Source organism: Myiozetetes cayanensis, unplaced genomic scaffold (assembly GCF_022539395.1).
Source record: "Myiozetetes cayanensis isolate MyiCay16 unplaced genomic scaffold, myiCay2020 scf6-25, whole genome shotgun sequence".
Lineage (NCBI taxonomy): Eukaryota > Metazoa > Chordata > Aves > Passeriformes > Tyrannidae > Myiozetetes > Myiozetetes cayanensis.
This window is the reverse complement of record NW_026087853.1, coordinates 57,300,459-57,327,017: the sequence shown is the minus strand read 5'-3', so window position 1 is coordinate 57,327,017 and position 26,559 is coordinate 57,300,459. Positions and strand designations below refer to the sequence as shown.

The 26,559-nt window shown below is 40.3% G+C and overlaps 1 protein-coding gene across 1 annotated transcript in view; it reads left to right on the top strand.

Moving 5' to 3' along the window:
• SLC6A5 (solute carrier family 6 member 5) overlaps positions 1 to 22,525 on the top strand; it is a 28,152-nt gene extending 5,627 nt beyond the window's left edge. Inside the window, exons 7-16 of the mRNA XM_050336728.1 lie at positions 1,490 to 1,622; positions 3,521 to 3,655; positions 4,222 to 4,325; positions 6,923 to 7,047; positions 9,762 to 9,874; positions 10,116 to 10,247; positions 11,411 to 11,510; positions 16,530 to 16,630; positions 20,162 to 20,329; positions 22,370 to 22,525. Of these exons, the coding sequence (XP_050192685.1) occupies positions 1,490 to 1,622; positions 3,521 to 3,655; positions 4,222 to 4,325; positions 6,923 to 7,047; positions 9,762 to 9,874; positions 10,116 to 10,247; positions 11,411 to 11,510; positions 16,530 to 16,630; positions 20,162 to 20,329; positions 22,370 to 22,525 (1,267 nt within the window). The remainder of the gene's footprint in view (positions 1 to 1,489; positions 1,623 to 3,520; positions 3,656 to 4,221; positions 4,326 to 6,922; positions 7,048 to 9,761; positions 9,875 to 10,115; positions 10,248 to 11,410; positions 11,511 to 16,529; positions 16,631 to 20,161; positions 20,330 to 22,369) is intronic.
• Positions 22,526 to 26,559: the final 4,034 nt, after the last annotated feature.

Sequence of the window (26,559 nt, the reverse complement as noted above, 5' to 3'; positions counted from 1 at the left end):
CTAGAAATGTAATAGTTATGGACAGCTAATAATGCTAATTTTTTATGCTTAGGAATGATGAAAGGCAGTTCAAATGCTGGATTACTTGTGTTCTGTTCCTATGGTGCTCAGCACAGCTGGGGTGTTGGCCCATACCCTGCAGTTTTATCTGCTACTGCAATGCAGATAAATAAAATAATACATGGTGAGAATCACTGGAACCTTCTGGAGAAACTGCTGAGGATGCTGAAGCAAAACAAAATACTCCAGGAATCTGCACTCAGTTACTTGGTGGTTTTCCAGAGCTTTCTTCAGCTCAGCTGCGCCCCTGGGAGATGCCAGAGGAGACTGCGGATGGCCATGGCTGGGCGAGGTTCCCAGCACGGAGGAACGGTCCCTTTCAAAACCGCTTTGAAACGATCCGTATCACATCATCTGTATCGCATTTATTTAAATTTTTCCTCATCGAGGATGAACGAGATTTGTCAATTAAAATGATAACAAAAGACCAGCTTGCCCCCTCCCGGGATGGGGGAAAGCTCTGTGTAGGGGAGAAAGCACAGAACAAAATACCATAGCAGCAGCCTCGGGTGTCAGCTAAAGACAAATTATTTGTCGTTAGAGAAGCTTCTCTTAATAGAGGAAAAAAAACCCCTAAACCTGAAAACCGTTTTTGCAAATGGCCAGAAACTCACAGGGACATGAAAAGGGGAAAAGTAATCCCAGTAAGCAACCTTCCAGAAAAGGTATTGGCACTTGAACAAAAGTTCAAGTCATTATGTGTGACCAACTGCATTTTTGTAATTTTACAAAAAAACACAGAAAACCAAAACCGAAAAAAACCCCAAACCCACTATGCATCTTTTTTGTTTGTATTTATTTTATTTTATTTTCATTTAATTTTCCTTGTTCCTTCCTAGATTCCTGCATTATTGGTGACCATCCAAAAATACAAATCAAGAACTCTACTTTCTGTATGAGTGCCTATCCAAACTTAACCATGGTTAACTTCACCAGGGAAGGAAACAAAACATTTGTCAGTGGAAGTGAAGAATATTTCAAGTAAGATCTTTCTTTGTTTACTGACCGTTATGTTAATCCTTCTTTAATATCCATTGGAACAGGCAACAAATCACTGCTTGGAAAACTAGAAATGTAATAGTTATGGACAGCTAATAATGCTAATTTTTTATGCTTAGGAATGATGAAAGGCAGTTCAAATGCTGGATTACTTGTGTTCTGTTCCTATGGTGCTCAGCACAGCTGGGGTGTTGGCCCATACCCTGCAGTTTTATCTGCTACTGCAATGCAGATAAATAAAATAATACATGGTGAGAATCACTGGAACCTTCTGGAGAAACTGCTGAGGATGCTGAAGCAAAACAAAATACTCCAGGAATCTGCACTCAGTTACTGCCTCTGGTTGCTTTATAATGCTGTCATTGTTTTTTCTATTTTTTTTCCCCAATTTTAAATATTTTTTTTTAAATTTTTTTTTTATTATTCTTAGGTACTTTGTATTGAAGATTTCAGCAGGGATTGAATATCCTGGTGAGATCAGATGGCCCTTGGCACTATCTCTTTTCCTAGCTTGGGTGATTGTATACGCCTCCCTCGCCAAAGGCATCAAGTCATCAGGAAAAGTAAGAACAGTATTTGGGATTGTACACTCCCAAGAAAGCAGGGTGATGTTTTAAGGAAGTCACACTCATTTAAGGCACCGAATTACTGAAAATGTTTTCACTAAATGACTAAGTGTTAATTGAAATGCCTTTTTCCTGTCTGTGTTTTCAGTCAGAACATGCACAAAGACAATTTTGGTTCAGCATTTGTTCCCTAATCTTCAATCAGTCTAAAAGGAGCTCTTGAACTGCACTCAGCAGCGGGATGGCAAAAAAGGGACCTTCCAGCCTTCCCTATTCTCTGTGGTGTATATTAAAATTGTGCAGTCATCTCACATTTCACTGGAATCCAGGAAGTTCTGATGTAAATTTAGATGTTAAGTAACATGTTTTAAAATCAGAACTGAACTTCAAAAAAGCTGGAGCAAAATAACTAGATGTTTCATGGGATAAAGGCAGTGGAAGTGCAGGCATGAACTTGCTAGAGCTGACCACGGAGTTTGTGATTCCAGGCCACCTCTTTGCTTCTGGAAGCTGATATCATCTGTTGGGAGGTAATTTGGTAATTAAAAATCCAGAGACTCAGAGTGCCAGGGGAAAACTGAGATTTTATTTTTTTCCCACCACCTTAATGTGATAGGAAAAAATGTTTCATGAAAGATAAGAGACTGGACGATAACTTTGGTTTGCATATGGCAATAGATATTTCTTCTAGTGTATCTTAGTGGCCAAGAAAAATATTGACTCTTCGAGGTATCTTAGTGGCCAAAAGCATATTGATTCTTTGATGTCAGAGAGGAAAAAAAATCTGAGTTCTTGGTGCCAGAGGTAGAAATCCTGTATTTATACAGAGAAGGACATGGAGGGACAGGACAAAGATAAGGGCTTCAAACTGGAAGAGGGTGGGTTTAGATGAGATATTAGGAAGAAACTCTTTACTGTGAGGGTGGGGAGGCCCTGGCACAGGTTGCCCAGAGGAGCTGTGGCTGCCCCATCCCTGGAAGTGTCCAAGGCCAGGTTGGATGGGGCTCTGAGCAACCTGGTCCAGTGGAAAGTGTCCCTGCCTATGGGAGTGGGTTGGAATGAGATGGGTTTTAAAGTCCCTTCTGACCCAAACCATTCTATGATATGATTTCTCAATATATTATGATTCTGGTTTGTTTAAACTCAGAGGTTAATGTGAAAAATACTTGAAATGCTTTTCTGTCAAGTGTAGAGCTTAACTGGCTGTAATCCAGTCATCTCATCTGACCACAGAGATTTTGTGGTCATATCCCTGTACTAGATAATTATTAAGACATTATTAAGACATTAGACACACAACCAGTGTTGTGTATTTACATATCATGGTGATTAGTTCTATCTGGACCATTTCACCGACTCTCCTTTTTTGCATTTGAACCATAAATATCACCGTGGTGATATGCAGTTATTCAGAGGTACAAACAGTAATAAAACTTCCTTAGGCTTTTTTAGTTAAATACAGAAAAATGTATAGAAATATATAGGAAAAAAACCCCACAGAAATTTAAGTGTTATTGAATGTCACTGCTCATTTAATTTCCATTGAACTGTGATAATTTGCTCTGGGCAAGGATCAAAAGCGATATTTTCTTTTAGCTGTAAATTCTTATTGTTTCTCTCCAGACAGAGAGAGGAACCCTCTTCCCCTCTCTGCCTAGAACCTCAACTCTTCCTTTTGTTGCTATTGGTGTTATTCCTGTTTCCAGCAGCAAGAAGAGCTGTAAAATTTCAGATTTCCTGGGAAATAACCCTGTTGTTTTCCTAGTTTATCCTACTGTTGTCTCTGAGCCTGACTAATTGCTTTCTTCAGGCAGCAGTGTAGCACTTATATCTTCCCTTCCTCTCTTCTTATCCAAATAAGCCCTTTCAACAGCCTTTCCTTTGGTCCTGTCTAGGTGGTGTATTTTACAGCTACGTTCCCCTACGTAGTTCTCATCATCCTTCTTATAAGAGGAGTGACCCTCCCTGGAGCTGGAGATGGAATCTGGTACTTCATCACACCAAAGTGGGAGAAGCTAATTGATGCCATGGTGGGTTTGCACTGTTGCACTTCTAACTGCTGGGGTGAATGAGTCATCTCTTGGTGTCTGCTGCAAGCATTTCACGTGTGCAGGGCTGGTATTGTCATCTGTGGAAACTTGTTCTTCGTCTTATGTGGATGAAGTATTATTTAGGGTCACTGGCAGATAAAACATCAGTATCTGGTGCAGATTTTTCCTCTCGATTTGTAATTTTTTTTTTTTCTGAATCCATTTGGACTGATAAGTATAAAACAATGGAGTTTGGATAGTTGTGTCTTCCATATACAGCAAAGTGAATATGGCCCTTTTGTATGGGCTCAGCAAGAACAGTACTCCTCATCAAATGGGCATGATGTATTTCATGGCAGGGTTCTGCTTTTAAATATTCTATTTAAATATTAAATTAAATATTATTCTATTTAAATATTCTTTAAATATTAGTTTAAAGCTCATTTAAAGTACTTAAGTGTCAATCCCCTCACAGTAACATTTAACAGTATTATTGAACTTTCTAACACTCCAACATTCTTTCCTGAAGCTGATGCTGTTTCCTCTCCTGTTTGTCTTTTACTTAGGTTTGGAAGGATGCTGCCACTCAGATTTTCTTCTCCTTATCTGCAGCATGGGGAGGTCTGATTACTCTCTCCTCTTACAACAAATTCCATAATAATTGCTACAGGTACGTAAGGGTGAAATACATCGGTTTTATTAAACAGATTTGTCCAAAACCAGATATCTTCCAACTTGCAGAAAGCTGGTTTGTAAGATCCTCCCCTCATGTTTTTTCTTTTTTTTTGTCTTGTGTCTTTTTTTCTCTGATGCCTTTTTCTCTGGTGTCTTTTTGTTTTCTCTCTTTTGTTCTCCTCTCTTCCTTTCCCCTTCCCCTTTTCCCCTTTTCCCTTTTCCCCTTTTCCCTTTTCCCCTTTTCCCTTTTCCCCTTTTCCCTTTTCCCTTTTCCCCTTTCCCTTTTCCCCTTCCCCTTTTCCCCTTCCCCCTTTTCCCCTTCCCCCTTTTCCCTTTCCCCCTTTTCCCCTTCTCCCTTTTCCCCTTCCCCCTTTTCCCCTTCCCCCTTTTCCTTTCTCATCTCTGTGTGTGGTGGTTTTTTACATTTAATCCTTCTGGCTTTGTGCATTGTCTCCTCTCCCATGTTGTCAGACATGCAGGAGTTTAACTTGCACCTTCCAGACATGTGATTCTCATATGTCCTAAATGTAATTTTTTCTTTCCCCCCCACAGTTGCTCTTAGCGTGGTTTTACACGTACAAAGTTATTTAACTTCGTGGAACTTAAAATCGCTTTTATTTGAAGTCGCTGAAGGTTGGTTTTTTTTACATGGAGAAAAGTCAGTGTTCTGGTAGCATTGTGTTGCTTTTCATCCAAAAGCCTGCCGGATAAATGTCTGCAGGTGGAAGAAACAGAGAGAAGTGGCACCAGCAGAGTGCTTCCCTGTTATTTTACTCTCTTTAAAGCTAATCTGAAGTAAACCTTCACCAGTCCCTGCAGTGATGGAGGTGCTGATTCAGGACATGCAGCAGCATCACAGGAATTGTCCCAAGAGGAGGCTTAATAACTTTCCCAACTCAGGACTATAAAGCACACACTCCTTGGCATTTGGACTGCCTTGTCCTGTGACTTCTAAGTACAGAATAGAAAATACTAAACTTTAAAATCCAGATCGATCCACCTTTCTTTTTAAAAAGGAATTAAAAAACCCTTTTTAGTAGTGCTCAAAAGTAATTTAAAATAATTATCCCACAATATTAATATAAAGTAACAGTGCTGCATACTCAGTAACTCCCACACAGAAATCCTTTGACTCCTATTTTTGACAATGCTATTGCTGGCCTTTTTTTTTTTTTTTTTGGTTGATGAATGAATACAATCAGAATACCAGGGCAACAAAAAAAAAAGGAGAAGTATCATGCTTAATTTCAGTATTAATTTAGCAATGCTTTGGGGAGTTTCGAAAATGTTAATGCAAATTTTGAAGGGATTACCTGGTAATGAGGTGTAAAAATTTTACAACTCTAATACCAAATATATGCTTTGCCTATGTTAGAGAGGAATGTGGGAGACTGAAGTAGAAATAATTAGAAAAGCTTGCTTACTTCTAATATTTTTCATTTTACAACACAACTTGAATACTGAGATGAAGCATGACTATGTTCTTTTTAAATTTTTATATTCATGACACTCTAATACTGCAGATAAATTTGTACTTTTCAGTCACATATTAAACATAGTTCAATAATCTATAATTGCAATATATTTATATAAATTGACTTCGTAGTGAACACCTGAAATATTTCAAACTTATATCTAGGTTTTGGAAGAAGATTAACACATGATGATTCCAAACAGAATATTTTTTTTTTTTCTGTAGACCCAAAGAATTAACCAAGTCATTTCTGTTAAGAGATGCTCTCTTAGAAATTCTACAAGTTTGCCAGCTCACTGAGGTTCTTGACAGCTTTTCAGGTTGCATTTAATTCCCTTCCTGACAAGCAAATAACAACAGGACTAAGCAATTCTAGCCAACATAAGAATCCCAGACATTGAAAGGGAGTGACCTACTTGTGCCTAAGCTGTAGTAGTTTATGGGGCAGTCCTCTGAACACACATATTGTTAAAAAAAAATCCTATCAGGAATGTAATAACTGTGGCTGGGGTTCATGAGAGCTGGTTTCTTATCAAGTCACATGCCTTGACACTTCCAGCAGAGTGAGACATTTGGGTATGGATTTCTTGAGATTCACTTAACAATATCAGCAGTGGGAAAATGTACCAAGGAACGCTCTGAAGATGGGAAGGCATTGGAGTGAGTTCTGCAAGGTACAGAAAGCTAAACCCTGGAATTTTGTGTATAAATACAAGAAGGATACAGGACAAAAACCGTCTTACCTGGATGGTGGCAGTTAGTCCATATGTAAACATAGTGAGCAGATATGCTTATGAGGCAAAGAGCTAAAAATGTGCTATGAATCATGTCATCTTTTTTTGGAGAGGCCAAGAGCAGAAATGCTTGTCCTCCTGCACAGCTCCTGGTTCCTGCGTGGCACGTGGGTGATGGGAACTTGCACAGCCGATGTGAAGACTTCTGTGCTCTCTGATCAGCATCAAATGCACCTGACAAGTACAAAAGTGTGCCTTCACCAGCATTCCCACAGATGTGTGTGCTCGTGGGAGACTCCTGAAATATGTACAAACCCTTCCTTGCGTGTATCCCAACAAGGTGTCACAGCTTCTCGTTTGTTTTTTTTTGTTTTTCCTTTCCAGGGACACATTGATAGTCACATGTACCAACAGTGCCACAAGCATATTTGCAGGCTTTGTCATCTTCTCAGTTATTGGCTTCATGGCAAATGAGCTCAAAGTGAATATTGAAGCTGTGGCAGACCAAGGTAGGATATGCTGGCATTTTGTTACTTAGGCAGGCACCCGGTGGCACCTTCAGCTCTGTTATTAATGATGACATTGATACTGGAGGAGGGAATTATGGCTTCAAACTGATGTGGATTAATAAACCACATGCAGGCATTTCTGTACACTGGGAAGTCAAAATCTTCCTTGAAACCTGTTTATCGCTTGTTTGGTAAGAGAAGGAAGGGAGCTGAGACTCATTTCAAATCTGGAGTGTAGTGTGGGATGGTCCTTTCTCATAGTGTGAGGGATTATTGGCCTTTTCATTTGTCTCTGCTGTTGTTTGTCAAATCCTCTTCAAGGCAGAAGTTGTTTCTGGTGGTGGGAATTTTGGGTGGGAGGGGGGTGGCCTTCGTGGTGTAGAAGGTGGGAGAAATATGGCATGAAAGGTGGACTGAGCTTCTGAACTGTCAGAATCAAGGAGATGCCACCATGGGGAAGTAAAACGTTTCTGAAGAACTGATTAGAAGATCTTCATTAGTGAAGTGAGATGGTTCTAAACAGGGATCTGAAAGGTCCTAATTAGCAGAGCTGAACACCACTGTGCCAACTAAACCACAGCTCTAAGTGCAGGTTGTTCCTTGAACACTTCCAGGGATGGTGACCCCACCACCTCCCTGGGCAGCCCCTCCCAGCGTTTAACAACAAATTCTTCCTGCTGTCCAGCCCTGAGCCTCCCCTGGCACAGCCTGAGGCTGTGTTCTCTCATCCTGTCATTCCTTGCCCAGGAGAAGAGGAAGGGAAGAGTTTTTGGGCTGAGAGTCAGAGAGGTTATAATCCTACCAAATTCTGACAATCATTTTAGAGGGACAACATAGAGGGATACAGAGTCTGAGAGGAGAATTTCATAGTGTGGTCAACTGATAAACTGTTTCTTGACAGCAGGCAGTAGGGGATAATGAACTTGCTGGCAAATGTAATGTCAGTTCAGTATTCAGTGCCTCATCTCTTCTTTTTGGTCTGCCAGTCACTAAGTGGCAACAGAAAAGTTTAATTTTTTTCCCCCAAGTTTTCTGGACAGATTAGTCCACTATGTTTGAAAAACTCCATGTGAGGCCAGGTGTTTTTAGGAGTGATTGTTTATGTTAGTATTTTTATTTTAGACTTTACCTCCATTCTGGAACAAACAAAACAAACGCCAAAAGCTAAACCATGCAGCACTCACTAAAATTATTTGTAAGGAATTAAAGAAGCTGTGCCTGAGTGGAGCTGCAGTGGGAGCTCCAAAGAGATGGACAGAGGTGGGATAGAAACACAGGACTAGTGGTGGAGGAAACACTTGGTTCAGCTGGTTCATGCATCTCCCTGGAGATGGTGTAGAATTTTAAGTTCTAAATTTGATTTGGGTTTTTTTTGGTGGTTTTGTTTTGTTTTGTTTTGTTTTGTTTGTTTTTTCAGTGACAGAGAAAAAAGCCAAAACGATGGTGAAACATAATCTCCCTTCAAGTTTTCAAAACCTTGAATGAAAATGTTAATGGAAACAGGAAGGGTTTTTTCTTTTTGTCCCTCCAAAAATATTAATCTAAAAAACATAGCATTTTTTTTTCATTTAGAAACCTCTTTTCAGAAAAAGCTAATCTATCTGATGAACAAATAAAACACTTGCCATGGAGGGAGAGACAGAACAATCTCTTTTTGTCCTACTGTCTCATTAAGAAAACACACAGCACAGTTGAAAAATGTTAGTACTTTAAAATGAAAGTTCAATTTCAACACATATAAAATATTTGGAGTTTTTCTGCCTTTAATAGGCTTTTAGAAAGAGTTTATACCCACCTAAGTCTCCAAAGATGGAAAGGATGTGAGCCCTTGCCTCTAATAATCAAGAAGAAATATTTAATCAAGAGGTGAACGTTTGTAAATACATAGTAGTCCTACGTGCAGCTTCTTATTTCAAAAAAATCATGGTTTTCTGCAGCAAATTTTAAAGGCAGCAACACTGAGTCATGTACAGTGTTGGAGAAAACACCTTTCCAAGCGCTGGAAGTGGGAATTCCTTTAGCTGGGATGAGTAGAGAAAAAGTGCCATCTACTGTAACATTGACACTGCATTCCTGCAGCCTTTGCTCCCCAGGCAAATCTGAGCACACTTGTAAAAATACCTTTTCTTTACAGTTGATAGAAATTAAAACCCAACACATCAAACCAGAAAAGAACTGGAAATTCCTGGTTAACGCTTTTAAAGACCCCATCTCCTTATTTTTTCGTGCTCTCTGTTATTTTGGGTTTTCCTGTGGATTTTTTTTTAGGTTCACAGCAGTTATTACCTTGTGTCTGGTGTCAGGTCTGGGCATCTTTTTTTTGTTCTCTGCTTCTCATTTGACTGTGTGCTGATGAGTTAAAGAAGAAGGGTTTTTGCTTTTCCATTCATCCTTGTAGCACTGGGGCTGTTTGCCACGTTGACCTAGGGCTGGATTGGTAGCTGGCAGGAATTTGATCACAGAGCAGGACAGAAACAAAGCTGCAGTATGCAATTGTTGCTCTTTTTTAAATTAATTTTTTTTTTTATTTGTTTGGTCCAGTGTATTGGTACACATTGCATATGTACTCTGCTTGGAAAGTAGGAGCAAATGAGTGAGTTGAATCTTACAGTGAGAATAGAGATTCATCAGGAGAGGCTAAATTCTGTAATGCTTAAAAGTTTCTGTAAAAAAGAGAGACTGGATCTGATAACCTTTATTTTTCTCGTTTCCAGGTCCCGGAATCGCATTTGTGGTTTACCCCGAAGCCTTAACGAGGCTTCCCCTCTCTCCCTTCTGGGCCATAATATTCTTTTTGATGCTTCTGACTCTTGGATTAGACACCATGGTAAACTGCTGTTGTGTCCCACTGTTTTCCTATTTGTTTGTTTGGGGGGTCAGTGAATCAGTTTCCTAAAAGAGGAACAAAGTAAGACTATCAGTGCTGAAATCATTCGGGCAGAGCTCTGGTGTTGACATCTGAGCATTTAGACACGTAGGACTCAAAATGCTCCCCGGCGTTCTTTTACACCCAGCTGCACCGCTTTTTGTGTGCTGAAAGGGATCCTTCCGTTTGTTTTGCCTTCCAGTTTGCCACCATCGAGACGATCGTGACCTCCGTGTCAGACGAGTTCCCCAAGTACCTGCGCACGCACAAGGCGCTGTTCACTCTGGGGTGCTGCGTGTCCTTTTTCATCATGGGGTTCCCTATGATCACTCAGGTAATTAACAACACTGCCTGCGAGCGATCACCTCTGTCTGTCCCAAGTCCCCCTCTGGTGGCCGTTTTCCTCCTGCACAAGTTGCGAAAGATTTAGCTGAGTTGTGACACAGGGTGAGTCTGAGAGCCTTTTTTTTTTATTATTATTTTTTTTTTAATGGATGCTCTGATTTTTAAAATATTCCCTAGTCAAACATCTCCAGAGTAGTAATGTAAACTAGATGTTCAACCCACACTGGCAGGTTTAATTTACGTATAAGGAAGAAATTCTTTGCTGTGAGGGTGGTGAGGCCCTGGCACAGGTTGCCCAGAGAAGCTGTGGCTGCCCCATCCCTAGAAGTGTCCAAGGCCAGGTTGGATCGGGCTTTGAGCAATCTGGGATAGTGGAAGGTGTCCCTGCCCGTGGCAGGGGGGTTGGAACAAGATCATCTTTAAAGTCTCTTCCAACACAACCCATCCTATGAATTAAGGAAAAAGCCCCAGCTTTGTATGTCATAATAAAGATGCAACCTGTTTGGGGTAACTTTCCTCCAAGATTAGACATACACTGACAGCCTTGGCAAACTGAGGAGTTAACAAAGGAATTCCCACCTACCATTGATAATCTTCAGTGTCTTCTCTCCACTAATACCTCCAGCATTACAAACTCAGCAATTTCAAGACAAGATGCACAAAATTGTACTATTTTTCCCTCTCCTTTCTCTCTCCCCTCACATCATCCCCTACCAGCCCAGCTTCACTGTTCTAAAGCCTAGGGTGGATTCAGTCCTTCCCTCACTTGAATTATGCTGCTTAACCTCTGCCCTGGAGATAGGACACTATATCCTTTCCAAACAGATGAACTGGGCTCATTATTAGGGTAGCTCTGGTTTCAAAGGTGATTCTGCCTGTCATGTAATATTATGGGTTAGAGATGCTACAGGTGGAAAGTCTGATGGTGGTTCAGCCCTTAGTCTTAAAGGATGGAAGTTGAAGTCTTTCCGAGCTGTGTTGGCTGCCAGAATCTGCTTTTTCCTTGCTGGCTTTGATATTCATTCAGCCAGAAGGAAGGAACTGTAGTTCCTGCTGCTGGTTGATGTTTGGATGCTGACTTGGCCCCTGTTCCTCTCTGCTCTTCCCACCTCAGTGCCACAAGTGATGGCTCTTCTATCTCTTTTTCCTTAGGGTGGAATGTACATGCTACAGCTTGTGGACACTTATGCAGCTTCTTACTCTCTTGTCATTATTGCCATCTTCGAGCTTGTTGGAGTTTCCTATATCTACGGTAAGAGAAAATGCTGGTACTGGACAGCCTACGCCAAAATAACATTTTAGCACATGATAAAGTAGAGTTCTTAGGGAGAGGAGTATTTTTTTTTTTTTATAAAAAGCCTCAAAATTCTCTTATTTTGGACAAAGAATGATAGGACCTCATCACTGTAGGCTGCCTTCAAATACATGTATTCAGAAGACTTTCACACACTCTCAAGCCCTTTTCCATCAATAGCTTACAGCCAGTGCTTAGAGATGAGCCTAAGAACAGACCAAGCAGTTAGTGACACTCTCTGCCCATAACACAGACTCAAGACTAAGCAGCTACTCAGAGTGACTAATTAATCCCTGGTGGTATCAGCAGCTATATTGATCCATGCTGAACTACACTGAAATGTGAGGAAGATCCTCAGTTGGTACAAAACAGTGAGCAATTACCATGATGCTGCTGGAGCTGCAACAGTTCCCACCAGCTGGTGATGTGCTGCCAGACTCTCAGGATGTGCTTTCAGGAGACTAATTCTTGGAAATGTGAAGATCTCCCTACATACCAGATGATTATTTGTGTCTGGAACGTGGTGCTGCCACTTAAGACTTGCCTTCAAAAGCTAAGGAAGATATGAATCTTGGTGTGAAAAATGACAAAGATAAGGCTGTTTCTACTGCTGCTGTGTGCAGGAACCAGTTATGTAGTTCATATCAACTGGGCATAAAAATCCCAGGTGCTCTGTTGAAGGTGCATGAATAGCAGCATGACCTTTAGGTTCTGGTCCTGTGCACTGAACACTCACATCTAGCTGTGTTGTGGAGTCCACTCTGTAACATAAGTGCTTTAAAAAAACCAGCACAAAATTCAACAAATGCAGAATTTGCTGCTCTTGCTTGAGGCATAAACGTCCTAGATAGGACAGGGAATCAACCCTTTCTTGTTCTCACTAATTTCATGGAAATGCAGCAGTGTGTTTTATCTCCACTGACATCTAATCCAGTGAGCAGGCCTGAGTGGTTGGCAGCTAAGTCAGATATGATATGTTACAAAATATGATGGAAAAATTCAAAATACAGAGAGAAAACTTGATTTTGACCAATGATCTTCTTTTTTGTTGTTGTTTTTGTTTTGGTTTGGTTTTTGTTGTTTTTGTTGTTTTGTTTGGTTTTTTGGGTTTTTTTTTTTTGGATGCCCCTGCAATGTAAGTAATTTGATTAGAGTTGGCCTAGAAGTGAAATGAAACCCAGGTTCTCTAAAATCAATTCAATTCCCTAAGAGATAAGTGGGGATGCTCAAGAAGAGTGTAAGGGTTTGTTGGGTTTTCTTTTTGCCTTTCTTCTCCTCCTCAGTTTGTCGAGAGCACGCCTGAACCGTGCTGTAATGCTTGAAATATTTTTAATATTTTAAAGACTACTTAAAATTCTGTAAAATTTCCTTGTTGTGTATGTTTTTAAACAAGGATGAAGGTAACAGAGAGCAGGTGCTGGTTCTGTTCCTCCTCTGAACACTGTGTGGCAGAAGCACTGCAAAGCTGCCTTTGTGGAATGACATTTTATTAGGCTTGGAAGCAAAACATTGCTCTGGCTTGTGTCTGCTTTGCCCAGCAAATTTGGTGTCCCTTGAAACACTAACTTTAATGAAAAATATAAAGCAATACACAAACAGTTCTGCAAAGGAAGGACTTGAATAGAGGAGAAGGTTTTTTTAGTTAGATGTAATCAGATGTGGAAAAGAACTGACAAATCACAAATTATTCTTTCCATACTTTCTGTACCAAGGGGTTGTTCATCAACAGATCTGGATAAAGACTTTGCTATAAACTATTTCAAAGATTATTCCCAGGAATCAACCTTTTGCTGGACTAAGGAGCTTCCAGCCTTTTAAATGAAAAAGGAAAGATTTACTTTACAATCATTACCTGCTTGGCTAATGCACCAGAGCTACTTCTACTGTGTTAAAGCCACTTTTGTAAGGACTGTTCATGGGAGTACATCCTGTGCATTTGTGATTTGTGTGTTGTAAATACAAGCAAAGCTGCTGCTCTGGTTAGTTATATTCCTTCAAGCAGTGCTTAAAATTGGCATAATATATTTTCAAGCTCTGACAACTGCTGTTTTACACTCCACTGACACCTTTCTCTGTGTACTTGTACTCTTCATGGCAAGCAGGTTGGCACAATAGTGGCAGGCGCTTTTATGATGAAATAAATTTGTCTTTATTTCTTGTTACATGTTCTGCTTGCTGAGCTCGTTGAGATTTTTAAATTAAAAAGGGACACACTTGGTTATTTCCTTGTAATCACTTATTTTTCAGTAGAGTCAGTGCTCCACAAACCAATCAAATGCAGCCTTTTTATTTCCCACGCTGGTAGAAATGTTTATTCTCCAGTTGTTTAGATTATGATGCATGGTTGGTAAAGAACAGCTTAGAGCTGGGGTTATTAATTTAATCATCAGCATAAATCCCACTGCTGCATTTTGTAACGTGAGGCTAAAGACAAAAATCCTCCTGTTTGAGCAAGACATTGTCAAAAACTGAAAATATATGACTGTAACTTTGTTTGTGCTCCTTCTAGATCTGTTTGGTTTTTTTGACAGTTTGTTTTTTGGGGGAAGGTTTGTTGTCAGAGTGAGTGGTAACTGCTGCAGTGTGTTTGTAAGAGACTTTAGTAGTTTTGAATAGTTTTGAACCTTTTTTCCTGTAGCAGAAGAGCAAAGTAGTTGCCTGCCTAGGTTTGCAGGCTCCTTTTTTAATGGGTTTTATATCTGCAGCACTTGTGAATACATCATTCTGCTTTAGGAGGGAGCAATCAGATGTGGAATATCATGTATTGTTTATTTCCCAAAGTTATTCAGCAGGCCTGACTGATCTGAGAGGGAGACCAGATTTGCTAGGATTAAAAAAAAAAAAAAAAAAAAAAAAATGGTGTTCTGTTAACCAAAGCATCCCTGGCATTTTCTCTGTGGAACTTTCACTGGAAAGAGATAAGTACTGTGTAATCCCTGGGTCTGCTTGCATGCATTTGACCCCTGAACTGCTAATATTAAAAAGTGCCTTAAACTGTGAATATCTGCTGATGATTCCAAGAAGGAACTGATTTTTTTAGTTGGAGTTTCAAGCAAATCTGTGCAGAGTTACATGAATTTTGGAGGCAGAAGCCCCTGGTAACTCTCAGTCAGGTATCCCTCCTTTGCAGCAGCAAGTGTGGCTGGAGTAGAGACTTTAAATGAGATTTAAATTTGGTGGAAAACCCCATCAGCCTGTACCTTGTGCTGCTGCAATTATTTTAAAGCCAGCTTTGTCCCCAGCACGGCACATGAGTGGCTGCTGTGTGAGAATCTCCCTCACAGCTCTGCAGGTAAATCAAACACAGGGACAAATGGTTGAGTTGCAGCAAAAAATGCCCTTTTGGGTCCATCCATCACACAATGACCCTGGGGGTTGTATTTGGTCCAGGCATACAAACTTCTATTACAAAACAGAGAAGGGCACCGTGATTCAGACTGGTGCTGAAGTACAGTGATTCCACGGGTAATAAAAATTACATGTATTTTACAGAGAAGAGGCTTTCTGAAAAAGAACACTTGCTGTAGTCAGTAGAAAAGAGAAAAAGAGGGAGAGAAACCAAAGTTAGTGAAAAAGAAGGTGACATCTGGGTCACCATGGCTTAGTTTTTTTAAGCTTACATCCACTGCAGGTTGTAATTTTTTCCTCTTCCCTAAATTCAGTGCTTGCAATACCACCTCATTGTTTAATTTCTGGATTTTTCTTCTCTGTTTGTTACCATAACCTGGTTCTTGAGCTCTTGTCTCACATGGTATCTGCCTGAGCTGGGCCTTTAGGGCTGCCCAAACACCACCCAGCCCTGCAGCTTCCTTCAAGCTGCATCAGAAGACACTGAATAATGAACCATTGCTATTTTTTTACCTTCTTGGTTCTTGGAACAGTCAGGTGGATGGATTTATTTCTCTTTGATATCAACAGAAAGGCTTCCAAATTAGATGGATCAAACCTGAGGATTATCCCTTCTTATACCTTGCAGTGTCTGACTCTAATGAGAACATGAAGTAGTATATTACTTTTGTTCAAGCATTTCTTCCCTTGCTCAGTGCCTTTTCTCCAATATTTAAGCTGTCCCCACATCATGAAAGTTAGACAAAATGCTTTATAAAATTTAGATAAAATTTTATCAAATTTTAAACATTTGTGTGACAGATGAGCTCAGACTTGGACCCCAGGCCTCTCTCTTCTCACTGTAATTAGAAAAGCTGGAATCAATTTCAAATTTGTTTTTATTACTTTTGGATAAATTACTAATATCTAAGTTACTAATAACTAACAGGGAGCAGCAGCTCCTGGCCAGCACACTTTTTCCACCCACATGGCATGGAGAGGAGGAGGAGGAGCTGCAGAGGTGGCTGAAATACCATTTCCCAATCTTGCATGTTTGATTAACTCAAGTAAATTTAGAGATTCAGTCAATACAATAACCTGAAGAAACAGCACGTCAGTTAATCTGTTTGTTCAAACAACATTGAATGTAACTTAAAATATTTACAGGTGCTCTCTAATAATTCTAAGAATCATTTAGGTATCGAAAACTAACAGGACATCATCACAGGACACAGTTGTAATCCAGTCATGTAGCAGGTATAGAGAAGATCAAATATTGTCTGTGATGAAGCAGGTGTACAGATATTAATAAAACTGATCTTCATAGTGAAATAAAACAAGTCTACAAATAATTATACAAATAATCTCAGCTACCCAGTACATACTATTAACCCCAAACACTCCAAACACCTGATCTCTGTGTAAAAGCTCAATTTTGCTTTAATCCTCAAGAAGTAAATATTTTATTGGAATGGTTCCAGCCACATTAGTCCCATTTTTTACTGTGTAGTTGGATCCTCCACGGAAGTTTTCAACCAACAAGTCGCAGTTTGTTTTTGTAATTAGGCACAAGGGAGGGCACCAGAGCTCCGCTGCAAATTGCAGCTGGTTTCTTTCACACCTAATTGCTTTTACATTTGCCGTTCACAGGACTGCAAAGATTCTGTGAAGATATAGAAATGATGATTGGATTCCAGCCAAGTAAATTCTGGAGAGTCTGCTGGGCGTTTGTGACACCGACTATTTTAACAGTAAGCAAAAAAAAAAAAAGAAAAATAATTTAATGTCTTCTCCAACGAGTCTTGTTTTTGTTTGTTCATCATTCGTGATGTTTCTAGGTGGTAGTAATTAGAGCTTGGATGCAGTTAATTAAACACAAGTGCCTGTGTTCTTACATGTGTATGTAAGAGGAACAGAGTGTAAGTAATGGTGGTTTTGGTGGAGAGGGGTGATGGGTTTCCACATGCTGTTATGGTGGCCTTTCCTGTCCATGCAAAATGGTCCTGTGACACACTATTGCATATCATAATTATGGATTATCATATATATATATGTGTGTATGTATATATGTATGTATTTATAGGGTATGTATTTATTTGTATTTATATTTAGAAGGTCATGATCCTCCTGTCTGTTTTCTGGTTGGGCAGGGAAAAAACCAGTTTATTGAGTCATAAACTAATCCAGGAGAGATGTTTTGGAGAGGCTGAGAGGGAAATTTGAGTGGCAGAGCTTTAGTTGCAAAAGGTGGAGGTCCTGCTGCAGAGGTGGAAATAGGTGGGTTCTGGATAAGAAATGAAAATACCTTCAGTTTCTCTTGGGGGAAAAAAGAAAACAAATGAAGAAAGGAAAAAAATGGCAGAAAAGAGGGAATAACAGGGGGATAAAAGGTGGGAACAGGAGAAAAGAGGAGGAAGAAGGGGGAGAAAAGGTTGGGAAACAGGAGAAAAGAGGAGGAAGAAGGGGGAGAAAAGGTGAGAAAAGAGGAGAAAGGGGGAAAAGAGGAGGGGAAAGAAAGAAAGATGGGGGAAAGAGGAAGAAAAAAGTGGGGGGAATGATGAAAAAGGGAAAAGGGGGGAAGTAGAGAAAAGAGGAAGATAAAAAAGGGGGAGAAATGAGGAAAAAGGGGGAAAGAGGAGGAAGTTGAAGAAAAAAGGGGAGAAATGAGAAAAAGGGGATAAAAGGGAAAAGAGGAAGAAAAAGGGGGGAATGAGAAAAATAGGGGAAAGGGGGGAAAAGAGGGGAAAAAATGAAAAAAGGAGGGGGAAAAAGGGAAAAAAAAAAAAGAAAAGTCAAAGGAAAAAGGACCTGTTTTTCCAAACCCTTTTCCGGGCCGAGCGCGGCTCTTCCCCGCCGTGCCCGCAGGTGGCAGCTCTCGAACTTAAATCGGAGCGTGTTCGGTTTGTTGCTGTTCCTTCTTTTTCCTCGATTTTTTTTTTCCCTTCCCACCTCCTTCAAACACCTTCCTTCGAGTTGGCTTAACACTCACTTCACGTTTAGGTCTCCGCTCAGCCAAAAAGGACATCACGTTCTCGATTTTGCCACTGCTGCACGTGTTTTCTCCAAGTCCAGGGGTCCCAGTCTAATAACCATATCTGCAGTTACTATCTCGATTTCTAGTCCAAATATACTAACTATATCTACATTTACTATCTAGATTCCTACCTGAGTGTTTCCTTTATGTTTTAGCCCAAGTGCAGGTGCAATCTCTGATTGCACATAATTTTTTTCCTCTTTTTTTTTTTTTTTTTTTTTGTGGGGGGGCCCACAAGAATGAAATAATTATTTCAGCCACTTTAAAAGCTTTCAGCTTGATAAATAGCACTAAACAGCAGAGCCTTCCTTCACCAGCACTGATTGTTGGAGAGCACGTTTCTCCACCTGGAAGTCCTCACTCCTGGATCACACCTGCAGCAAGATATCAGTATTTGTGCAGAGTTCTCATCATTTCCCTACAAGTCATACAATCACTGAGTGGTTTGGGTTGGAAGGGCCCTTAAAGACCACCTAGTTTCAAACCCCCTGCCATGGGTAGGGACACTTTCCACTAGACCAGGTTTCTCCAGGCCCCATCCAACCTGGCCTTCAATATTTACAAGGATGGAGCATCCATAATTTCTCTGGGTAAGTATTCATAGCTGTTTGCATACAGAATAAGAGAAGTTTCTAAAATTTCTGAAGATATATATTTTGAAACAGTAAGTATGAGGTCAGCTGGCAGGTGAGAAGCAAAACAATGACTCTCTAGCCCTTTGCAATCACTTCTTCCAGAGAAGTTACATGTCACCTCATATGTCACTTTGGGAAGTTCCTGTGTGTGTTGCTCTTTAGTGCATCATAAATGTTGGTAAACCTTTTTATTTCTGGGAGAAATGTGTGGGGGGAAAGCCCTGGATAAAGTTAGTAGTTCTTTTCAGAATTGTTAATTCAGGAAGGAGGACTTTTTTTTTTTCCTGAAATCTGAAAAAGGCTTAGTTTTTGCAGACAGGAATGCAGGTATGACTAGCGAGTTTTGGTGAGCTCAGCAAAATCCTGAGTTGTGAGGAGATGCAATTTTCTAGGGTGAGAATAATTTCTCCAAGGGGTATAATGAAGACAGCCTATTTTCCTTGCATAGATTTTCTTTACCAGTTGCCTTCACTGAACTATATTATTGCTGCACATGAAAACCAGGTGGATCTGTCTTAACTACCTGGTGGCAACTGTTGTTTTATTGTGACAACGTATGGCAGATCACTTTCTGGAAAGTTTGAAGACTTAGTCCAGTTTAATCTGTAGTATTAGGATGACATCAATGACCATGTGTTTGTTTTTTTTCTCTTGAGGACCCCGTTGAGAATGAGCACGTGTGAACATCATATTTTGTAGCTCTTTTTTTGTTCCAATGGTTGTTTTTGGGATGCTGCCTTAGGCACTGTTTTACCCTTCTGAAGGCAATTGTAAGGCTCTTCTGCAGATTGCTCAGCTCCTTTACAGTTCAGACTTGTGCTTGTGGCTACTTCCAGTAATCACAACTAGGGAACAGGAAATTATGTTGTTTCTTAAGGAAAACAAATTCAAACTGACCGTGTTTGTTTTCCAAACCTGCGTGTTCTGTTGTTGTTCCAAATGCAATATTTACTGAACTTACAGTGAGAAATAAATTGACACTGATCAGTCATAATTCAATTTTTATGCAATGGAAACAGACAAAGCAAAACCAAGCAATAAATTCTTTTCTATTATTGCTTCTGTAAAGCTAATATTTGATACATTTGAATAGCCTAATATTAGACTTTCATTAGACTCCACATCTCTGGAAATAAAAACTGATCATTTTTATATGTGCCTTCACCCAGTTATACTTCTATAAATCTTCTGTGTGCAATTATTGCAAGCACAGGCATTTCCCAAAAGTTACTGAATTATGCACAAATGTAAGCAGATGTATTGCTGTTCATACAGTAAGTGAAACGGAGTAACTTAGCATAATCACATTAGGTAAAACTGCCAATAGACCATGTAATAAAGCACGTTACTCCAGGGAGAAGATTCTAATTTCAATTCTTCTGGCACAAATGCAGCGATTTTTGTGGGATTTTGCAGGATTTCCTTGAAACTCATTAGGCTCAGGCTCTGAGCTGTTTATTACAGCTTGTGGCAGCGCCCTGCCTCAGGTGGATGCGCTTTTATCCGTGTTCCATATATTCCAGCCCTGTGTGTGGGGGATACCTACCGTTTTTCCTGCGTAGTAGGCTTGTTTTGCTTATTCAAACATATTTGTTTTCCTCTCTTCTTTCCAGTTCATCCTCTGCTTCAGCTTTTACCAGTGGGAGCCGATGACTTACGGAGCTTACCACTACCCCGGCTGGTCCATGGTGCTCGGGTGGCTGATGCTGGCCTGCTCAGTCATCTGGATCCCAGTTATGTTCGTGATAAAAATGCATCTAGCCCCAGGCAGATTCATCGAGGTAATTCTTCTGCCTTTTTGCTCTTTACAAATGCGGTCGCAGCACACTGCCTCTTTTATTTTACATTGATTTTTTTTTTTTTTGTGTGATATTGAATGTCTAATAGCGCTAAGATTGCTTTCTGGTAAAGTAGTTGCAAAGAGGTGCTCAGTTGATTTCAGTTGTAGATCTTCTATTCCTCACTCCTCAACAAAATGCTCCTGAATTGTGGAGTGATTTTTTTTTTTCAAATCTAGGAGGGGTTACAAATTTCATGAATCCTGGTATGGCTTTCCTGGGAGAAAGCTGCTCTAGCTTTGTTGGCCTTTTTGCAAAAGCAGGGTGTAGACGTAGGAAGCACCAACTGCTGCTGTGTACTGTGCTGCAGGGAGCTGGCAATCAGCACTAGGAGATGGCAATCAGGAGTTGCCTGTTTGCAGAGTGTGGGATGGTTGGGTTCTGGAGCCATCCGGGATGTGCTTCAGGAGGCTGTGCCACTCGCCGAAGCTCAGGAATAAAATGTATGAAGAGACCTCCCACTCTACATCTCAAACTACCCATTACAAAACCTAGCTGGCAATCTTTGCTTTACCCTTCTTCATCTCTTTATTTTTCTTGAATAAGCTGATCCCTCCTGGCACCTGGGCTTAGAATAATTCCAGCTGGCGCTTTATTTTTACCCGGCTTTACCTGTTTATTTTGCAAATCAGATTCCTGACACTTCCCCCCACTGCTCCAGAAATGTGGTCGTCACCTTCTGCTCTCCATCCCCGTGCCTTGTCCCTGCCTGCCACCCCCATCCTTCCCTGTCCCCTTCCTGCAGGCTCCTCTGTTCCTTGCAGGGCGTGGTGCAGCAACGCCTCTCCCATGTCAGCGTTTCATCCCTTCATTGCCCTCACCATGTCTTCTGAGGAAGCTCAATGCTCCTTCCTGAGGGCTTTGAGGCTTTCTCAGCTCTGCCATCTCGTCACTGCATGCTGCTTGTGCTGTTCCCTCCCTGGGAGAAGGAACAGACGCTCTCTCCCCTCTCCGGAGCCACTTTTGCAGTTCAGCTTTCCCTGCGAAACCCATCGGGGCTGTTTTACGCCTCAAAAACAAAAAGGAGGGAAAACTTACTAAAAGAGCATCGTCCTTTTGGTCTCCCAATATGCCACACTGCACATGCCTAAGGGGGAAAAAAAAAAAAAAAGACCAAGGTTCTCTGCTTCCCACAGAGCAAAGGAATTTCACGGGAATTTTCAAAGCGGTGGGACATTCCAGTCGTGCGCCCAAAGAAGCACCCAAGAGTTGGATCTGTTTTGAAGGGGCTTTTGCTGAAGCTATTTCAGCTGTAGCCTGGTATTTCCTCAGTACTGAGTCTGTTGCATAAAATTATTATGGTTGATTTGGGAGGTAAGAGTTGCAAACTGGTAATTAAGCAGAGATTAAAATAACTGATAGAGAGGTCTGATCCACTTTATTAGGTAATAAACATATAATTGTTCCCTCTTAAGTCATCAGAAATATGTTTTCTTTCCCTTTTATCTCTGAATGCACCGATCAAATTATATATTCAATAAGGAAGTCAGTGGAAAGATCGGAAAATTTTTGTTGTTTGCCAGGTTAACATTCTCCTCTCTCTGTTTTTCCTGCAGATAGAAATGAAACATCTCAAAATTAAAATCTTTGTTCATTCATAGTGATGTACTACTTTTTGGTCATCTGTGTACTTTTGGGAAATATGCTAAAGAGGAATCCAATTATTTTAATGCAGTTACCCAGTGCTTAGACCATTGGGCTAAGTAATTGTGCACATGTCCTTCAGTAAGAGAGCCCTGCAATCTGTAACAGTGGTATTGAGCTCCCCTCATATGGTGTGGGGGAGAATGCATAATTAAAATCTGGGCACTTTATCCTCTATTAATCTTGAAAACTTTTTGTGCAAAACAAACGCTGAGCAGCAGAGCATTGCAGGGCCATCATCAATAACCTTAAATGAGCTTATCCTCGTTTCTTCTGCATTCTAATTGTGCTCCATGACATCAAATGAGACTCTCTTTTCTCTTTCCCCCCACGTGGCAGCGACTCAAGCTGGTGTGCTCCCCTCAGCCTGACTGGGGCCCGTTTTTGGCCAAGCACCGCGGTGAACGTTACATGAACATGATTGATCCACTGGGAACCTCCTCCCTGGGACTTAAACTGCCAGTGAAGGATATGGAACTGGGGACACAATGCTAATAATTGTTACTAAGGGGTGGCAATAACATTGTCAGCCTTTTCTGATATGTTGGTTTTCTTTTTTTTTCCATTTTGTTTCCCCCACCGTTTCTTCTTTTCTTTTCCACAGTGCCAGGAAGTGGTTGCTTAGGAAAGTAGGATTTACTGTTGCATGCCATAGGGAAGACCTAGCCAGACCACTTCCAGGTGCAGGTGATGCCCGTGACATGTTCTGTGCCCAGGGAAACAGCAAAAGCACAGCGTGTGACAGGTGACACACCAGGTTTTGTCGGGTGACGTAGGAATAAACAAAACCAAATTTGACCCATTTCCCACAAGCATCCACGCAACAACAGGTGGCTATGGTGGGACTAGGATTTTGCTACCAATGTTCTCAAAGGAAGGTTCAGCCCTCAGATGGGCTGGAAGTAAGCAAAGAAGGGCATCTCCTGTAGTCCCAGTGTAAAATCCAGCATAAGGCTCCTGTGAAAAGTGGGATTGCTTTTTCTATGCTGACAGCAGACCTTGCCCTGTCATGTCTGCTCACTTCTTTTATGATTTATACCAACTCTGAAGGATTGTTATGTTATATAAACAAATGGAGACTGTTTAAACAGCACACCAGGAAGTAATATGTGGGGTCAGAACAGAAACACGATAATCCATTTGATCTTTTCAAGTAGAAAAATAAGAACAAAAGTAAAAAAAAAACTAGTCAGTTGAGACTGGGACTAAAGTGCATTTGAGCCTAGAAATGGTTTGGAAATAGTGCCAGAATGAGGAGTATGGGCATCACTGTTTAAAGTACTGTCATATGTTTCTTTCAGTAATTTGACATCTGCCATTTCAATTAGAAATACCCGAGTTTTACGATGTGTCTGAGAACTCGTTCCACACGAAGTGCAACTCTGTTTTTCCTCACTCCAGTACTCTGAACATAATTTTCCTTGTTTCTCTGCTTTTGTTTACAGTATCTCCTCAAGAAGCCATCATATAATTTGTGCCTAACTTTGTATTCTTACAGTGGTAAGTGTAGTCTAGTTACCACCTGAAAACAGTTATTAGAAGTTAGATGTGCTGTTCAACTTTGTGACTCCCCATTCATTTACCTGTAAACATCTTTATATAACCTATAACCTTCAGATGATGTATTCTTCTCTTTCAGCCAAGGGGGAAATAGCAGGACCCCACTGGTCTATATATTATATATATAGCACATAAATTCTTCAAAGCAGTATTCTCTCTGAAACGTGAATAGGGGTTTTCTTTGCATTAAAACATTTTCATTAAATAAAAAAGCCAAAATCCACAGTAATTAACCACTGCAGTCAATCCACACGGTTGCAACCTCAGATATACAAAGTGCAAGGGTTGAGGTGAGAGGACAATCTAGTAGATGGCCATTATAACATTGCATAGCAGTAGGACATTCTAAAGCATTCTATTTTAGAAATCAGATATAAGCAGTGATATGAATACTAGATTAAAATAGTTTTGTTACCTATTGGGCAGAGTGAAAAATAGAGCTTTTTAAGAGTACATTTATTTACCTAAATAGAAAATTAGCCCAACTTATTGTAAACGCACTAGAATGAGGGAGAAAAATATATCTTCAATAATTGGCAAAGCAGTAATCTTTATTATCTTGTTATATCCTATACACACATATATGATATTTTTTAACAGTGATCAGTGTTCATGTAGTGCGTGCTAGTGCTGTTTTATGTCCCTATAAATATCTTATCAATCAGTGTAGAGATGATGAGCTTAGAGTAGTTTATCCAGTTTTTTCCCTCCCCGGACGCTACTGTAGTAGCCCGTAAATGTTCTTTCCTTTCAGGGGACTGTTTCTATCCTGTTCCTTTGTCTGTCTGTCTTCATATTGCAGGGTCTCAGGTAAATCCTCCGTTCATGTGTGTCCGTAGATCAGTAGGTGTGTTGTTCCATCCCGCTGAAGAAAACAAAAAAACCTAAACCTTAATGTAACACTTTCACCAATTGTTAACTTCTTTTCTCTCTCTCTCTCTCTCTCTCTCGTGTGTGTGTATATATATATGTATATTAAATATATTAATCATTTTGCTGAACTTCCTCTTTCACGGGGTAATTAGTGTTGCCAGTTCTAGGCACTGCTGGAGACCTTTAATCCTCATGCAGAGCAACTGAAGCGCTGTCAGGGGTTGTCACCCAGGGAAGGGAGGGCAGATTCTGCCACATTTTACGCTGACCCCCCCTGGATCTCCACTCCACGGGCTCTTGCTGGTCCCTGTCTCACACAGCAGCAGGACAGGACCCTCCTGTGAGCTTCTCTGCCTTAAAGCTGTGCCCCCTTGCTTCGGCTTTGCCTCCTGTTTTAATAAATGACTTATTATTCTTACTTCTGGCTTTTATTTTCCTGACAGAGGCAGGTTTCAGAAGCCATGCTCTGTCTGATCTCATGAAGGTCCAGAGACGTGAGCTGGAAATTTGGTCCCCATGTCTAGGTGAGGCTGAGAGACCTTCCCTGGGTGCAGAAAGGAACCTAAGGATTCTATGTTCTGAAGTCAGTACCTCTAGCAGAAATTAGGTATTTTTGTCAGGACAGATCACTTTGGGCCTCTCTTGGCGAATATTCCTTAGCATCTTGGTTTGATTTTTGGAGTCCAAGCCAGTTTATCTTCACTACTACTGTGATTAAAAAAAACCAACAAGTATCCACAAGTCTGGTCCTCTTTTGAAAGAAGAAAACACACTCAAAGAGTTTAAGAGTACTGAATCCTTTCACTTATTAGCTTGTCTCAAGACAAACTGGGATTAACTAATTGCAATAAAATTACCTCAGTGTAAGGATGCCAGTTACTGTCTAGCTGAATTTATGAAAGAGTTATCATTTGAAGGAGTACTGCTGGGGTATGATATCTCTTGGCTTGGATTACCAAACCAGAATGCGTATGAAATTGCAATTGAATTGCTTTCCATGATTTATGTAATTAATCTGCCTGCTTTTAATTTAGATGTTGTTCCTGTGCCTGGTAAGTCATTAGCACAGGATTAGGCTTGCCTTTGAAACTCTGTAAACAGATGATAGCGATTTATTTTTTTTTTTCCAGCTGATCTTTGTCTTCAGCTTTGACCCCATTACTAGGCTTGCAAAAACACCTTTGGAGAAGGGGGAGAAATGCGTACAAAAATCACAGAAGATGTGAAGTTTTCACTGTCTGTTAAAAGCAGGTTGTTTTTCTTTTTTAGAAAGTATTTTGCTGGCCCAATCTGAGAGTTGAGATTAAATTAACCAGCAGTGTCTTCTTTAAATGGAAGTAATCTTGAAGTTTGGGAATGCACTTCATTTACCATATTCTAAGAAAAGTTTGCATGTGTACTTTGATAATTTTCTAAAAACAAATTTAGTAACTAATAACATACCAGTAAAGATCTTTAAAAAAAAAAAAGGAGGGGAAAAAGCCATATTAGTAAAAATGTGATGTACGTACTTGCAGATCTATCTTGTGAGTAAAAAATGTTTAAATTTGGTGAAATTATGATGCATTTTTTTTCTTTGAAATGAATTTGAGTTTCTGGATGAGCTGAGATGCATTATTGTATGCATTAAAGATTATACCTAATGCAAATGCTTGCCATCTTCAAATTCTTTGGGGTCTTCCTTGTGTTTTTAATATGCAATTTTCAAAACCTGTGTTTCAGCTAGACAAGGCAGCACTTTGTTTCCACAAGAAGGGTTTAACAAAATGACCTTTAATTGAGAAAGACTTGGATTGTCTTCATATGATGTTTCAATTGAGTCAAAGTAGTCTTTTGATTAGGTTCTGCTCCACTGACCACATTAGACGTGCCTCCCCACTGAAGATCATTGCTTCTGATACGCTGTGTGACTGTCTCTTACCACCAAATTCCAACACCTGATTGATTTTAAATACCTTTGGTCTGTTTGCTATGCACAGTTGGATGGATAAATATGATTTCTTGTTGCCTGTGTTAAAGCAATTGCTTACGTATGGCAGTCACTGGTTTTCTTTCCTACTGGTTTCTTATTCTTGCAGTCAAGGATGGACTTGTAG